The 16,615-nt window shown below is 41.1% G+C and overlaps 1 protein-coding gene across 12 annotated transcripts in view; it reads left to right on the forward strand.

Annotated features, from left to right (window-relative positions):
- Nucleotides 1-15,255, forward strand: part of baz2ba (bromodomain adjacent to zinc finger domain, 2Ba) — a 68,100-nt gene extending 52,845 nt beyond the window's left edge. For 3 of the 12 annotated variants that reach the window (XM_035999638.1, XM_031306410.2, XM_035999641.1), the window contains 21 exons: nucleotides 161-226; nucleotides 512-556; nucleotides 914-946; nucleotides 2,819-2,884; nucleotides 3,202-3,342; nucleotides 3,882-4,136; nucleotides 4,789-5,012; nucleotides 5,524-5,598; nucleotides 5,686-5,917; nucleotides 6,395-6,457; nucleotides 7,115-7,259; nucleotides 7,671-8,473; nucleotides 8,638-8,896; nucleotides 9,160-9,315; nucleotides 9,602-9,762; nucleotides 9,877-10,205; nucleotides 10,795-10,930; nucleotides 11,023-11,169; nucleotides 11,895-12,196; nucleotides 13,496-13,639; nucleotides 13,780-15,255. In XM_035999638.1, the coding sequence (XP_035855531.1) occupies nucleotides 161-226; nucleotides 512-556; nucleotides 914-946; nucleotides 2,819-2,884; nucleotides 3,202-3,342; nucleotides 3,882-4,136; nucleotides 4,789-5,012; nucleotides 5,524-5,598; nucleotides 5,686-5,917; nucleotides 6,395-6,457; nucleotides 7,115-7,259; nucleotides 7,671-8,473; nucleotides 8,638-8,896; nucleotides 9,160-9,315; nucleotides 9,602-9,762; nucleotides 9,877-10,205; nucleotides 10,795-10,930; nucleotides 11,023-11,169; nucleotides 11,895-12,196; nucleotides 13,496-13,639; nucleotides 13,780-13,936 (3,939 nt within the window). In that variant the 3' untranslated portion in view covers nucleotides 13,937-15,255. The remainder of the gene's footprint in view (nucleotides 1-160; nucleotides 227-511; nucleotides 557-913; nucleotides 947-2,818; nucleotides 2,885-3,201; nucleotides 3,343-3,881; nucleotides 4,137-4,788; nucleotides 5,013-5,523; nucleotides 5,599-5,685; nucleotides 5,918-6,394; nucleotides 6,458-7,114; nucleotides 7,260-7,670; nucleotides 8,474-8,637; nucleotides 8,897-9,159; nucleotides 9,316-9,601; nucleotides 9,763-9,876; nucleotides 10,206-10,794; nucleotides 10,931-11,022; nucleotides 11,170-11,894; nucleotides 12,197-13,495; nucleotides 13,640-13,779) is intronic. The other 9 variants (XM_035999639.1, XM_035999643.1, XM_035999648.1 and 6 more) reach the window with 5 other exon arrangements.
- The last annotated feature ends 1,360 nt before the right edge of the window (nucleotides 15,256-16,615 follow it).

Below are 16,615 nucleotides of genomic sequence, written 5' to 3' on the forward strand. Positions count from 1 at the left end.
TTACAATTAGGTGTTAAAGAGATACATTATTCATTCGCTGTGTTTTACAAATTTGACTGGCGTTCAGGAGCATGAAGTCTTCTGCTCAAACCAGAAAACTGCAAACAATCAGTTAAAATGCATCAAAGCCCTCAGCTAAGATTTTTGACCTTATTCATAGGCCAAACGGAGAAAGAAGGAAGAAGCCGCCAATGCCAAAATATTGGAGGCTGAAAAACGGATAAAGGTATGTGTATATTTTTAATAAATCCCTTAAACAGATGTAAAATTACAGTTAGTATAATATTCATACCTATGTGGCATGGAACCCTTTTTTGATCAAAAGTCACATTAGATTATTTTATATGTACCATGATGTGGGCCTTTTTCCACTTAAGAAGTAGCTGGCAATAAAATTAAAGCGGCCCTTTGAAATGGGCTGAAATTCCATCAGTCTGTAGTGATTTTCATGATATTGGCAAAATGGAAGCATATTGATTTTCCCCTCCTCTTCTCTTTCTTGCCTTTTAAGGAGAAAGAGTTGAGAAGACAGCAGGCGGAGATTCTCAAACACCAGGTAGGCATTCACTGCAACTTGCTCTGCCTCTTGAACCTAATAGTTACTGCTAAATAAAACCGTTTACCTCAAACTTCACCTGAATAGGAATATTTGACAGATGTGTATGTGCGTGTGTGTGTGTGCGTGCGTGCGTGCGTGCGTGCGTGCGTGTGTGTGCGTGTGTGTGCGAGTGTGAGTGTATTTGTGCATCTATGCGCATTTACACACAAGGCATGTGTGAGTATATATAAATGTGCTTAATTACCAAACATCTATTGAATGACAGACTTCAGTATTTATCTTTATTAAACGCCATGCTTTTTGGTATTGGATATTATTTCTGTTCCATAATATTTTGCCAACTCTTTCTGGCAGGAGTTGGAGAGGCATAGACTAGATATGGTATGGGTATGTTTATTTTTGTACATCTAACACCTGCATCGTGTAACTGGTTGTGTTATGGTTGTCATAGCAATGCATTAAGTGTAGCACTGGCTGCTGTCATACTACATTCTTCTGCATGGCTTTCCAGCAAAACCAACAAAAGAGAAAAAGAGTCAGTATGCTGCCTCCATCTGCTCGTCCTGAGGGACAACTGACCCTGTCACGGTGGCCAGGCAGCTTCTGTCCCCCTCCCCCATCCTCCCCCTTCTACTCAGAATGCATTGCAAAGACTGCTAGCCAATCCACACTCACTGTCTCAAAGTGCACTCCAGGAGTTTCCATCCATCACATACATTGTCTAACTGTTGTATTGGAGTAGCCTGTGTTACCCATGAGTGCTTGACGATTTCGGCCAAGACATCAAGCTTGTGTCTGCTCGTCCGTGCATCTGTTCTGCAGTCCACAGAGTGCTGGACTTTAACGTGCCCCATCCCAGCCTCTCTGTCATTCACTGTTCCTGTACTCTGCACACAGAATGAAAACAGCTACTGAGAATCATTTTGTCTTTATGGTGAAGATACTTCAGGCACAGCACAACCTTTGCTTGAAAATAGACCTAATCGACTGTTGAACAACAGTACAATTAATTCCACCATAGGGACAAACATGGTTCTGTGTAGCATTTTATTTTGGCCTGGCTGTCCTGCTTGTAGCCCTACTCACTCATACACAGTCACTCAGCTGAATCTAAAGGTCTGCCTATCTGTTTCACAGTGGACTCTGAGCCTCAGACTGTTGCATTAACCCCTTGTACCTTCACTTGGAGCACAATGAAGGGGGGCAAATTGAGATACATGATAATAATCCTTGTATTTACAGTTGTCACATGCAATTACATTGCTTTTGATTTACTGTAGCTTGTTATCATAATATCCCTCAACATATTCAATGTTTTTTGATGAATTGAAAAGCTGGAAAAAGCTGAATGCCACAGGCTTTATGTCTGTTTTGAATGTGTCCTTTTTGAAGTTTTCCAATTGTAGATAAATCAAACCAATAAGGACATAGAAATATTGTAGCAGAGTGCTTGGCATCTAGCCTGTTTTGTTGACAAAACAATCCTTACAAACAGCCTATTTTAGTTACTTGTATGTGCTGGAAATGTCCTTGGCAAGCCCTAATAGTGGCAATTGTGTCTTTCTGGTGGATCACATAGGGAATGACAGGCTGATACGGTAGAGCGAGAAACCTAAAGAGATCAAATAAAATGATAGTCAGTCACCGGTGATTCCTGTGCCCTTTTGCAGTAGACTGTGTATCATGCACCAAAAAACAACACAGATGTCTCATCCTTAACAGTCACATACTGTGCTAATACTTACGCTGCAAAAACTACTGAAGTGGAACTGTAGCTAGTCTTTACCATCCAATCCTATTTGCCGTCCCCTCACCAAATATTATGAGCATATGTCAAAAAACCTTTAGCATTGACTCATGTAATAGTATTTTATTATTTTGATCATGCCAATGTGGCACGTCAGAAGACTTCTGGCAACCAGCTTTTTGTTGCTTTTGTTGTGTCAGCTTTAGTTTAGAGGCACCGCCACCGATTCAAGCTGCTTCTCTTTTTTGAGCCTGTCATCACATCTACTTTGTACCGCATCTTTGTGTTGCTTTTTGGTTGTCATCGTATTACTGTACTCCTTCACTTATGCTTCCACCATACATGTGAAAGTGTATACATGTGAAGCATCGTTTTGTGTTTGTTCAAGTACGGTGCCTCTATTGAATTTTGTGCATCAGAATTTCACATGAATGCATACTAAATGTGGTCGACCTTGGGTGCTGTATGTGCAATGTGTGCCTGTTAATGTGCCTGTGTTTTTGCCACTCTAGGAGAGGGAGAGGAGGAGGCAACATATAATGCTGATGAAGGCTGTTGAGGCTCGCAAGAAAGCAGAGGTAGCCCATATGCACACAAATAAATGCAGACATACACACACAGTCCACTCCATAAAAAGAGCCTAAGTCATTATTCCCTGGATGGATTCCTGCTTTCTCTTTTTTTTGTTCACTCTTTTCTTCCATTCATTTTTTTTTTCTACACACTCACCAAGTCAAAAGATTCTGGCCCTCAAGCACTTTTCTTTTGAATGCACAGCAGCATTAGGCTGAATTCTAATACTGCTCAGCAAAGTCAAGTAAACCTTCTTGTCTGTTTTCACACACACACGCACACTTTGCTTCCTTAATGCTCTCTTGAATTTTGGACTCTCCAGGAGCGTGAGCGCTTGCGGCAGGAGAAAAGGGATGAGAAGCGACTGAACAAAGAGCGTAAACTGGAGCAACGAAGGCTGGAGCTGGAGATAGCGAGGGAACTGAAGAAGCCAAATGAAGACATGTGTCTGTCTGATCATAAGGTAGTTAAGATAGTAGCTGTCAGTGTTGTGGGTGTGAAGTTGATCACCTAAAAAAATTATAATCAAATTTTAGTCTATACACACTTTAATGTAATGTAGATTGTCAGTTTTTTCTCATTTAAGTGCTGTTAAATACATTGACTCCTTGGCAGGAGGGTGGCACAGTCACAAAATTCCTGTCAGTTATTATTATTATTATTATTATTATTATTATCATTATTCATAGTAAGTTTAACATTACGAGTACTTACGATAAGACCACATGGTAGTGAGCAATTTTATGTATGGAGTTATGTGCCCTCAAGTGGTTAAAGTAGAGTACTGCATAATGTAAAAATCATGCAGTCATCACCATAAATTGGAAAGCACCATCTTGATAACAGTCAACAGATGTGAGATATGACAGCGTTTTACCCATTTTCCCATATATGTTAAAATCATAGATTTCTGTAGTCTAAATTGGATTTAATGTATCTCCCTCTCTCTCACATAGTAACACATACAACAACACTCCTAACTTTGCCCACTTTCCTTTGCAGCCTCTCCCTGAGTTCTCCCGCATTCCTGGACTCATCTTACCAGGACGTGCCGTGTCTGACTGCCTGATGCTGATGCAGTTCCTGCGAGGCTTCGGGAAGGTTTTGGGGCTTGATTTGAATGTGGATGTGCCTACCCTGGGCATGCTCCAGGAGGGCTTGCTCAATGTGGGGGACAGCATGGGCCAAGTCCAAGACCTTCTGGTCAAACTGCTTTCTCTGGCAGTCTGTGATCCCGGTTTGCCACCTGGACAAAAGGTGAGCTAGTTCAAAGTTTATGAAGGCATGCATTGTATTTATGTATAATTTTGAACCAGTGGGGCCAGCTTGAGAATTACACCTGAGAGGGAAATATGGCACTTATTGCCCTATATGGTAGTTTTAGTTTACAGCATTATAATACATAAGATTTATTAGTATTGTTATACATTGTTTTACATGCCAAACTTAAGTTAAACTCAGTAAAGAGGTTACATTGCTTAGATTTAATATTATAATAATATATAATAATTTTAAATATCCATCAACATGTTGTATATAGTAGACCTTGCACCTACTAAAGCACCTACAATCTTATAATATATCACTTAAAGGTGAATTCACCAGTCATTAATTTACTCTGAAAGAGACTAATTCTTAGAATGGCTACTTTTACATTTGATACTTTGATATTAATATCAGTGCTTCTGCATATTTTTTAAGCCCAATTTAAATGCAGGACTGCATTGGACTGGAAGTAGCATTGTTTTTATTTCATTGGGATATTGCTATTTTTGATTTTAGTGTTTAGATTTAAGATGTAAGGACTTTTTCCCTGCATTGTGAATAAATGCATACTCAATCCACTTAAAGCCATCAAGTAAGTGTTCATCAAGTTCACTTTATTTGTCGTCCTTTCCTCCTCTATCAGACAAAAACCATGCTGGGGGACCACCTGACCAATGTTGGCATCAACAGGGATAATGTGTCTGAGGTGCTACAGATGTACATGGGAGCTCATTGTGCCAATACAGAGCTGGCCCCTCTGGCCCTCAGTCTAAAGACCAAGGCCTTCCAGGCCCACAAGCCTACCCAGAAGGCCTCAATCCTGGGCTTCCTGGCTAATGAGCTGGCCTGCAGCAAAGCTGTTATCAGGTAGGAGAAGCAGCTGAAACTGAAAAGTAAAGTGGGACCATCCAACTGTGCACTGTACTTGTTTTCTTAATATATTCTGCGTCAGTGTCACATTGTTGAATGTCTATAAATGGTCTACAATACTTTACCTTTACCTCTGGATTCACATAATTAAAAGCACAAGATATATATTCATCTACCATGTTTTATATGCGTTTTATGTTGCTTAACACTGAAGTTATTTATTAGCCACTAATGGTGTGTTTTATTGATGCAGTGGAAAATGCTTAACAAAGCTGCAGTAGGGAGCAGTAATTTGCAGTAGAGTCGTCTTTGATTGTAATGAAATTATGCAAGTATTAATTTGTGCTTCGGGGTACTAGCTTATTAAACTTTTTACTTTGGATAGAGATAGTTGCCTAGCCTCCCTGAGCTTTTACTAAATACATTTGTCATTGCTTTCTAAAAATACCAATACCATGGACGTACATCGGCACAACTGTAACTGACAGGATTGCGTTTCCTCTTCCAGTGAGATTGACAAGAACCTGGATCAGATGGCAAACATGAGGAAGGACAAGATCATTATGGAGGGAAAACTGAAGAAGTAAGTTTCCTTTAATCCTAAAAAAAAAAAAAAAAATGCTTTGTTTTTCTGTACACTGTGATGCTGAACCTGTGTGTGTTTATGCAGGTTGAGGACCATTCATGCCAAACGTACTGGGAGGAGGGAGGCCAGTATGGGTGTTGAAGAGAACCAGTCTATTGGCACTCCGTCCTCTGCCGCCAAACGCAAGAGGAAACTGGGCGGGGACAGCGACGATGATGATGACGACGATGACGACAGTGATGACCAGGCAGAGGAGGAGGAGGATGAGGAGGAGGAAGAAATGAAGAAGGTTAAAAAAGTGGAGACATATGATGAGGTAAAAACAATAGATGCATCTATAGATCCGCTATCTATTTTTTTAAGATTATTTTTTGGGGCTTTTCCATCTTTAATGGACAGGACAGCAAGGTGAGAAAGAGGGGGAAGACATGCAGGAAATCGTCACAGGTCGGACTCGAACCCTGGACCTCTGCATCGAGGTATAAACCTCTATGTAAACGGGCACCTGCCCTACCCACTGATCCAACCTGGCCACATAGATCTGCTATCCTCGAAGGCTTGCTCACAGACATGTATTTCTTTAAGATTATTTTTTGGGCATTTTAGATAGGTGAAGACATGAAAGGGGAGAGAGAGTGGGGAATGACATGCAGCAAAGGGCCGCAGGTCGGAGTTGAACCCGCGGCCGCTGCGTCGAGGAGTAAACCTCTCTATATGGGCGCGCGCTCTACCAGGTGAGCTACCCAGGCGCCCTTGCCCACAGACATTTAACATGTTTGTTTTGTCCTGCCAGGATGAAGTTGACCAAGCCACCAGTCTGGAGGAGCTGGAGAAGCAGATAGAGAAATTAGCCAAGGTATGTTCTTCTTTAAAATGTCTTTAAAGTGCTGTGCCAAAGGTAATACCCGTTAACATAAATTTATAAGGAATCAAAACATGAATGCATGGTTATTTGACACTGATAATGTGTGAAAAAAAGAAGGTAAAAACGGGACACACAGTGAGATAAAAAAAAAAGTTCCTTTGGAAGCAAGTATGAAAAGATAAATAAATAAAGAATGAAAAAGTATTATTGCTACGTTTGTTTCCCACTAACATTGTGCATGGTTATGCAGGACTTCACTCTATGTTGCCATGAAGATGTGTTTATTTTTTAAATACAATTCAATACAATGCATTAGAGGTAACACCACAAACACCTCCTACACTCAGTAGGATAATAGATCAGATTATGAAAGATGATAAAATAGCTACAACCTCGAAATGCTTTATTATACAGTGTGTATTGAAAACAACCGTGTGTTTTGTACTTTTTTATGAGCATGTACGCTGACATAGGGCTTTTTGCTAATGAAGGAATTAATTAGCTTAATAAATGATCTCATTAGCATAGCATGTCATGCTCAGTATATCACAGTGATTAGAAAAGAATGAGGAAGCATTGATTTCCTGAAGGTGTATACGTAAATCAAAATAACATAGAAATCACAGAGTATGTCTTTTACCATTGCAGCAACATCATCAGACCAGGCGAAAGCTGTTTGAAATATCCCATTCTCTACGCTCCATGATGTATGGCCAGGACCGTTACCGCCGCCGGTACTGGGTACTTCCCCACTGCGGAGGGGTCTTCATTGAAGCCATGGAGAGTGGAGAAGGTAGTTACAGTACAACACACACTAGAGTTTGATGAATTCCAATGTTAAGATGCTTCAATTTGCTCATCTGATTGCATAGCACATTTTATGCTCAGTCTGGAAAATAAAAATCATCAGATTTCGATGTTGCAGGAAGAGGAAGGAAGAAACGTTGTAAATACAAGATTGTTAAGCTGCATGTTCAGCTGTTTTTTGCGTGAAATGTGCTGATGATTTTTCTTAGTTTATCTTTATTCTCTACAACTAATTTGAGATTGCATCTATAAACTATAATAATCTAACACAACTCTACTTTTCTGCCAAAAGCAAGCGTAGAACAATGTACCAGAATAATCAGCGGTCAGCTGTAATATCAACCACAGTAGTTGTGTTTTCAGCCACACTAACATTGGCCCTCTCATTTCCCTGCAGCTCCAGAGGAGCTGGAGGAGGAGCGACAGAGAAGGAGGAGAGCGGCAGAGGAGGTCCAGGTCAAAGAGGAACCTCAGGAGATCGAGTTGCAGAAGGAGAACGCCACCAACCTCGATGGGCAGAGCATTAGAGCACAAGGCTTGGAGCAAGAGAACGAGGAGGAAAAGGAGAGGAAGAAAAACGCCACGGCCCTCTTCTACCAGCAGCCGGGCTGTGATTCCAAACTGCGCACATTCCGGGATGACAGCAAGGATGTTGGCAAAGACACTGTGATGGCAGAGGACAAGGAGAGTCCCCATGTGAGACAAAACGGCAGCCCTGTGGGCACTCCTGTTGTCACAAGCACAGTAACATCATCCTCCCCCATTCACAATACCTCTGAGACGGCAGTAGCAAAAAAAACCTCCATGGTGACCATTAAAGACACTACAAACATCCCTCCCCTAGCTTCAACCTCTTTATCTGTCCCGTGCCTGCCAGTCCCACATGAAAGCCCAGGGAACACTCCTCCAACCTCATCTCCGTACCTGTCATTCCAAGCCAACGACCAGCTACTCAGAGTCTTGACAGAGAGGAGCGGACACTGGTTCAGTCTCCTCCCTCGCAACCCCTGTGACGTCACTTCCATCACCACAACTCCTCCCGCAGCGCCCCGTGTGTCTCCCCAGGCGACCTCTACCCCAGCCAGGCCAAGATCCCCACCTCAGTCCCCTGCCCTGCCTCTCACCCCTTCTGCTGCTTCAGCCTCGGCCAGCCCGCACCACCCAGCTGGCCTCCTCAACTACCCACTATCAGCCCTGCAGGTGAGGCTGCTGGCCGGACACAAATAGAGACAGCTGTGTTCTGTACAGTTATTACTGCCATGTACCAGATCACCATGTACTAGATCACCTAACCTGTGACTCGTACTGTTATCCTCCTCCACCTCCCTCACCCTTGACCCTTGTTTTTCCTCTTTTCTTCCCAGGTGAAGGCAGGTGCTTCATTGCTAGGAGTTTCTTTCGGAAGCTGGCCCTGTGGCATGATAAGTCCCAGCCTGCCTCTGTGCAGCAGCCCTAGTCCCAGCCCCATGCTGGGTCACTCTCTGGAGGGCAACACAACAGCAAGTGTCTCTAGCAAGAGTGAATCCCCTTTACCTCGCATTGAAAAAACCTCATCCATACCCTCTCCTACCCTAGAGATGCCCAAGTCCCTGGACCACACCATACCTCGGCCTATTCCAGATGGTGAGTGACCAAAAAAAAAAAGCATTGAGAGAAATTAAAGTTGAGGCCATAATGAACCTCCATTTTTTTTAATTGGAAAATAATTCATGTGCCTGACAAAATTTAACTTGCATGAACAATCCAAGATAATTAGATTAGGGAACATTCTGCTCTGCTGTACGCAATTGCATGTGGGTATAACATGGCTGAGTGAAGCGCCTTTTTACAGTGATGTATGTTCGGTGTCTTGTAGTTTACGTGGCTGTTTGTGCTCATTGTCTCAGAGATGCTGACAGGGTGGTGGCGGGTGTCTGACATCGAGGAGCTGAGGGCTTTAGGCGGTGCTCTCCACAGCCGAGGCATGAGGGAGAAGGGCCTCCAGAGGCAAATGCAGAAATACACTGAGATCATCCCCCAGGTCTGCACCAAACACAAAGACGGTAAGTGCCTCAACACCTCTGCTGAGTACATTCTCACTGTATATAGCATATATCGGTATGTATATATGTAGAAGGTAGATTATTTGCATAGCAATAGATACAGATTTTAAGTGCTGATGTCCTTGGTGATCCCTCAATACACATGCAAGCACTGTATTATTTATGACCAAGCTACTTGAATATCCGTGGATGTTTGGCTACATTGCTCATGTGCTCACCATTGGTGAGTGTGTTTGTGTGTTTATTCATGGCTGACCGTCTGATGTCCCTCATGCCGTTCATCCAGTGGCCATGATCGAGCTCCATGAGCTGGAGGAGAGCCAGGTCAGTGTGGAGTCTGTGCGGGGCTGGTGTGTTGAGGAGCAGGCGATGGAGATGGACATTGCCGTGCTGCAGCAGGTAGAGGAGCTGGAGAGGAAGGTCACTGCAGCCAGCCTGCAGGTCAAGGTAAAAAACTCACACAACCCTACACATTTTGTTAGTGGTGTAAGAAACATGTTTAAACATTTAGAGTGGTGTCATCAAAGGCCAAAAGCCTAAACATCCGATTTCCTCTCCCAGGGCTGGACATTTCCGGACCCTCAATCTGAGCGAGAGGACCTGGTGTATTACGAGCACAAGCCCCTCACCAAATTAACGCCAGCGTCTGCAAACGTGGGAGACAAGGACCCCAAGGAGCATCCGGAGGAGCGGGGGGAGAAGGGCGGGGTGATGCGTCACCTGGACAACCCGCTGGACATAGCAGTGACACGTCTGGCTGATCTGGAGCGCAACATCGAGAGAAGGTACCTGAGGAGCCCCTTAGGTACCACCATTCAGATCAGGCTGGATAATGTCGGTACGGTCACTGTCCCTGCCCCCGCCCCATCCACTAGTGCTGACAGGGAAGGGTAGGTCATTTCTCCAACCAAAGCTCCCCACTCTCCCACTAAGACCCTCTCCTCTCTCTGTGTGTGCTTTGTGTTTCCCATACTACTCAAACAGTGAGGGTCTTTGCTGCTTTCACAGCATATTTTTGTGGTGGCTTGTTGCATTTTGGTTTCTTTGGTCTTGTGGAGTTTCTTGGGTGGGTTGGGGGACTCCACTCAGTTTCATTTCCTGTGTAGGCATTGTTTACTGGCTTTTTTTTTTTTTACTGCGGTCATCTGCATGGTGTCGTGCATCATTAACCTTGGTTATGGGCATATACTCATGTTTCCCACTGTACAGTGTACACACTTTCACAGGTTTTCACCACATCTGCATGAACTTCCCCTTAACATAACAAAACCGGTGTGTACCTCTCCTCGGTGCCCCCCAAATCTTCATGCCTGTCTCCGCACAGCTGGAGCTCTTTATGGTCTGCTATCTGATTGGAGGCTGGCTCAGCTGATACAGTTTACTGCTTTGTGTGTGTGTGTGTGTAAATTCTCCCACATATTCAAGTACATGGTATGTGTACATTTTTGTTTCTCATCATTCCTCCTTATCCTTTGTTAGTGGTGAGGAGGAGGTGGCCCATGGTATGAAGGTGTGGAGGAAGGCGCTGACTGAAGTTCGTAGTGCTGCCCAGTTGGCCATGTGTATTCAGCAACTGCAGAAGTCTATCGCCTGGGAGAGGTCAATTATGAAAGTGGTGAGCAGCATATTTCCACCCCACTAAATAAAAATAAAAAATCTATTTAGGAATTGTACACTCATTTATAATTGATGCACTTGTTTTTTTAGTATTGCCAGATATGCAGGAAGGGGGATAACGAGGACCTCCTCCTGCTGTGTGATGGCTGTGACAAAGGCTGCCACACTTACTGTCACAAACCCAAGATCACCTGTATCCCAGAGGGAGACTGGTACTGCCCGGCCTGCATAACCAAGGTATCAGAGCCATCTGTAATGCATTGTCATCTCTCTACAGTTTATCACTTGTAGAGAGAATACTAGCTTGGTATTTGTGCATGTATTTCTTTTTATTTACATCTTCTTATATCTTCCACTGAAAAGATATCCACACCATATACAACATTTGCTAATGTTGGTATGTGACAGCCAAAACAGATTTGATTTTTGTATTTAAACTGTCTAAGGATGATATTTTTGCACCAGCCCTCACTAAAAATCCAATCGTTTTCATGCACTTTTTAAGAAATCTTATTTTAAGTATTTTGGGGATTTTTTTATGCCTTTATTTAAAAGTAGACAATAGAGAGGTGAGAGGAAATAAAGGGAGACAGAGAGAGAGAAAGAACATAACAAAGGTCCCAAGCCTTCAAAACAACTACAAGGATTATACAATTCCTGTTTTATTACGTTTCCTCTAAACTTTTATTGTCTGCAGAATGGATTTGGCATTTATCCCGCTATGGGACAATAAAACTCTCCATTCATATTCATAAAATTCTGAGAAACAACATATTTTATGTCAAGATCAACAGAATGTTTTTATGTAGATGTGGTCAGGGAAGGAACAAATATGTTTGGTGGTGTAAGAAACGACAAATTGAACTAATAGTTTAGAAAAGGCCAATATTAGCATGATAAACACTATACCATTAGTTTTAATTGTACCACACCTCAGAGAATGCATTCTTTACTCTGTGCAGGCAAGTGGCCCATCTCCCAAAATCAGAAAACCTCCAAGCAAACCAGTAGCATGCAGCGCAGGAGGTGGTAAGAAAGGTGGAGAGGGGAAGAAGAACGTGAAGCAGGCAGGTAACGGGGAAGTATCGGAGGAGGACCCGGCCAGCGCCAGCAGCACGCCCAAGAAAGCAGCAAAAGACACCAACAGGAAGAGGAAAACAGAGGAGAGCACACCTGCTCTGCCAGCAGCCAATCAGGAGAGCCCTGTGTGTGTGAAGCGAGCCAAGACAGCTAGAGACAACAACAGGGACCTGGGATTATGCAGGTATGTGCCACTGGCTTGTTCACGCTTGTCTTTCTGTTGAATCCTTCACTTATTTATCACCCTTTTCTAATCACTTGTACAGTCGCTGCCATCTCCTGCAGGACTGTATCAAGACGTTGCAGGGAGCTGATGTTTTTTTTTCTCTTTACCAGTAGATTATTTTGTGGTTGAACCCTGAGATTAAAGGTCTCCTCGTAACAAATAGAATTTTGCCTTTTTCCAGTCAGCTATGAGCCATAGTTCATTTTTGGCTAGTGCTGGTTGGTATTAGCCTATAAAAACACACATTATGAAACCCCTTACATCAAATATAAACTTTAAATTGCCCCTAACTCATTTTTTGTCCAAAGGCAGTAGAAACAAGCTGCAAGCACAAAACTGACATTATCATCACCTTTTAAGTTGATATGATGATCTATTTACACATCCAGTGGACACAGAGCAACATTCTCATTCATTAAGAGTTGGGTTTGTGTCAAGTTGATGAATATAAATTGAATATTCACTTTTCTTTAGCTCTGTTTTTGCTCTCTAGCAACTCCTGCTGTGGCCCAAAATGTGAACCAACACAATAAAGTTGGGGGCCATAAAACCAAAACAATGAGCTGAAAGACTCTACTAAAGCTCTGTAGAGCTGAGGGGAACTGCAGAGTCGATTGTTGTTGGTGATAATTCTCTGTGGGTTTGTTACTACCAGCGACGTGTATATTGATCCAGTGTTGTAGTCAAGACCACCTAAACCGAGACCAAGTCATCACCAAGAGTGTATCGAGACTGCATCAAGACCAAGACCAGACGAGTGCGAGTTACACACTGCATGACACGATCAAATGTGGAAAATGCTAACCATAGGCACTCCTCAAATTGATCTGAATGAGCCACATTCCCATAACAAAACACCCACCGAAAACAAATTAATATTCTTCTTCATTCACCTCTTTTATTGCCATAAGTGTATCACAAGAAAGGCCATGATAAAATAATCAAAAAGGCAGTCGTGGTCTTGACCGGTCTTGAAATAAAATCCAGAGTCCTCTTTATCTGAGACCGAGACACGACGGAGTAAAAAAGCAGTTGATTCCGAGACAAGACCTTCAAAAAGTGGTCTCGAGACCAAGACCAATCTCGACAACTACAGCACTGATTTGATCCATTGTTAAAATTAAAAAGATTGATTATAGCCGCTTTAAAGGAAGAACAGAATGATAAACTTCCCAGTGAAAGACAGCTTGTCATTTTGATACCCACAGCTTTTTCTGTGTCTAACCATATGCGTGCTTATTTGTGTGTGTTCATAAGGGTACTCCTTGCTGAGTTGGAGCGGCATCCAGATGCATGGCCTTTTCTCACACCTGTCAACCTGAAATCGGTCCCTGGCTACAGGAAGGTCATCAAGAAACCGATGGACTTCTCCACCATACGTGAGAAGCTTGTGAGCAGCCAGTAAGTTCCCGTCACTTCTGTTTGTTCTTTTTCTTCTGAAAGCCTTCAGGGCGTTTGCACAGACATTAAAGTCAGAGTGGTGTTTTTCAGAAAATAAGTTGTACTTCTCACATTAAGACTTTATTTTTTTTTAATTTCAGGTATCAAAACCTGGAGACTTTCATCATTGATGTCAACTTGGTCTTTGATAACTGTGAAAAATACAATGAAGACAATTCAGACATTGGTCGAGCTGGTCACAACATGAGGAAGTTCTTTGAGAAGCGCTGGACTGAGCTTCTGAAACAAACAAACTAAACTAAACTCTGTTCTGATTTTGCCCATAAACCCATTCAAACTTTTCATATCGGAGCACCAGGTTTTACTTTTATTTTTATTTTCTGATGGAGATTGTGGCTTTGCAAGATGGAAGAAGTCAAATCCTTAATAAGGAACCCATGGTGTGATTAAGAGAGATGTCACCTTTAAAAAAGAAAAAGGAAAAAAAAAAAAAAGTCGTTACATAAGGTGCGCTGGATTTTATTACAACAGGGATAAAAGCCCCAAAGAGTCCCAGAGAAATGGGGTGTCGTAGTGCAATACCATTCCCTGTCTCAGAACACTGCACTGAATAATCCTCAACTGTCACTGATGTGTCTGCGCTAGAATACTTTCCACTACTTGTAAATAGTCTTTTGTTATTTAATCGTATTATAGTGAATGTATTTAATTTTGTAATAATTATTTATGAATCAAGGTCCACTTCATTTTCTATGAAAAGGAAGAATCAGCAGAACTGCTTTGAATTAAAAAAAGGAATGTGTCTTTGTGTTATAATTTTTCTCCCAAATATCAAACAAAGCCAAGAAAAGAAAAAAAACTGTTTACACTGTTCAGTGCTTTTGGGGCATCAGAGGACTGTATTCATTTGTTCAAACTGTAATACTGCATTTATTTACAGGAACAGCAGAGGAACAGTTAGACAATGGTGATTCATGTGTATATACTGTTTATTAATGTCAATATTATGTCTTGTTTGGAACGATGTGTAAAAAATTGTTTAAGAATATTAAGATATTGTTTATGCCTTAGAATGATTGTAGCATTCTATTTTAGTGAACGTGATGAAAACATTATCATAAATATTGTTTGTACAGTATATACATATCCTCTGCAAACACTGTGGTATCCTTAATCTTGGTAGTGCCTACCCTTCCAACAGGGGCATGTAGAGGATGTTATTGTTTTTAGTTTTCATTCTTATGACGAAATTATTTTTTTTAATATGATTTCAATTCAACAAGGCCTCCAAAGTTGGACAGTGATACAGAAATCATTCCTCACCATCCATAGCAGAAAAAAAAGGAACAACAAGCATTCAGTTATGCTTCCATGATGCATTTCCTCGTAATCTGCCACAATACAGAGGACCTAAGGCCATTTGTAACCACTGTGTTGAACCTTGCTGTGTGTTGTGGCCTGATGGAGGCAGCTAGATTTTTTTGTACCCAAGTCAAGAGTACTTGAAGTTACTTTATTTAAGATATTGTGGAATAAAAGTATCATTCTTTTGTAGAAGCTTTATTTTTCACTAGTGTGTGGCACGGACCTATTAAAAGGATGTTTTTCAACGGAAACGACTTCAACTTGTTTTATTTCAATTCCATCCTACGGAACTGCTTTTGATAAAATGCGTGGTACAGTAGATGTGTGTAGTAAACCTTTTTATTCTCCTTTTTATTAGAAATCATGCATGCATTTATGACCACAATCTGATTCTGAGTTTAATTTCAAGGTGTAGAGACGTTTTCTCAAGCTTAACATTCGAAAGTTTGTAAAAACGTTTATCCGATGTCAGTTGTGGAAGAAGTATTTAGATCATTTACTTAAGTAAAAGTAGCATTACCACACTGGGATATTCTCCGTAACAGGTCCAAATCCTGCATACGAAATTGTGTAAGTACAGAAGTATTGGAAAGAAAATGTACTTTTCATTCAGAACTGCTACTGTCAGTTTTACATTTAAAGCATTAACATGTAATCAGCATTTTATTGTAGTTGTTTGAGGTGGAGCTAACTATAACTAATTTATATACTTTTGAGTAGTTTATTGCATAACAATACATCATATTTTATAAACCGATCATATGTTTTGTCGGTAGCTGTCTTAACCTGAAAAGTAACCAGTAACTATAAGGCTGTAAAATAAATTAAATTGAGTAAAAACGTGCAATATTTCCCTTTGAAGTGTAGTGGAGCAGAAGGAAAAAGTAAAATAACATGGAAGACTTAAGTAAAGTAAAGTACCTTACAATTCTAGTAAGGAAAAGTGCTTGAGTAAATGTAGGCCTATTTCACACCACCCTGCTTTGCCCATCTGAAGTGGTTACATGGTGTTTTCACAGGTAGATTATCACATGATGGCAGGTCAAATACACACGTACACACATGTAGTGTCAATTAATGATGAAGTCCTGACGTCTGTGTGTTCAAGTCCTCAAGACCATACATGCTCTTTTTTTTTTATAGACAAAATGCATCATACAAAGAATCAGGTAAACAACAATAGAACATAAACATCAAGACTAATTTTATATACATATATATATATATATATATATATATATATATATAATCCCATTTAGTCAGAAGTTTAGGGGAAAAAAGCTCTACGTTTTTGTTGTTAACAAAGTGACTTGAGATTTAAATTTATTCCTAAAAAATTAGGAAGTGAGTTAGAGAATTTCTGCTTGTGAATATAACATTTGGCCTATAGATTAATGAAATTAATTAAATATTATTATATTTCCCAAATTATCATAGAAACGGATAATATGTTTATGGTTTAAAGAGTAGACAAAGTTAGTGAGTTCTAAAACGTAAGACTCCAAATCTGTCCAAAATCTTTTGGATATTTTACAATAAAAAAAAGGTGGGAAATTGTTTCAATATTCTGTTTACAAAATGTACAGGAAGAGTCAATGTCAGCAAATCTAG

This window comes from Sander lucioperca, chromosome 3, assembly GCF_008315115.2.
Source record: "Sander lucioperca isolate FBNREF2018 chromosome 3, SLUC_FBN_1.2, whole genome shotgun sequence".
Taxonomy (NCBI): domain Eukaryota; kingdom Metazoa; phylum Chordata; class Actinopteri; order Perciformes; family Percidae; genus Sander; species Sander lucioperca.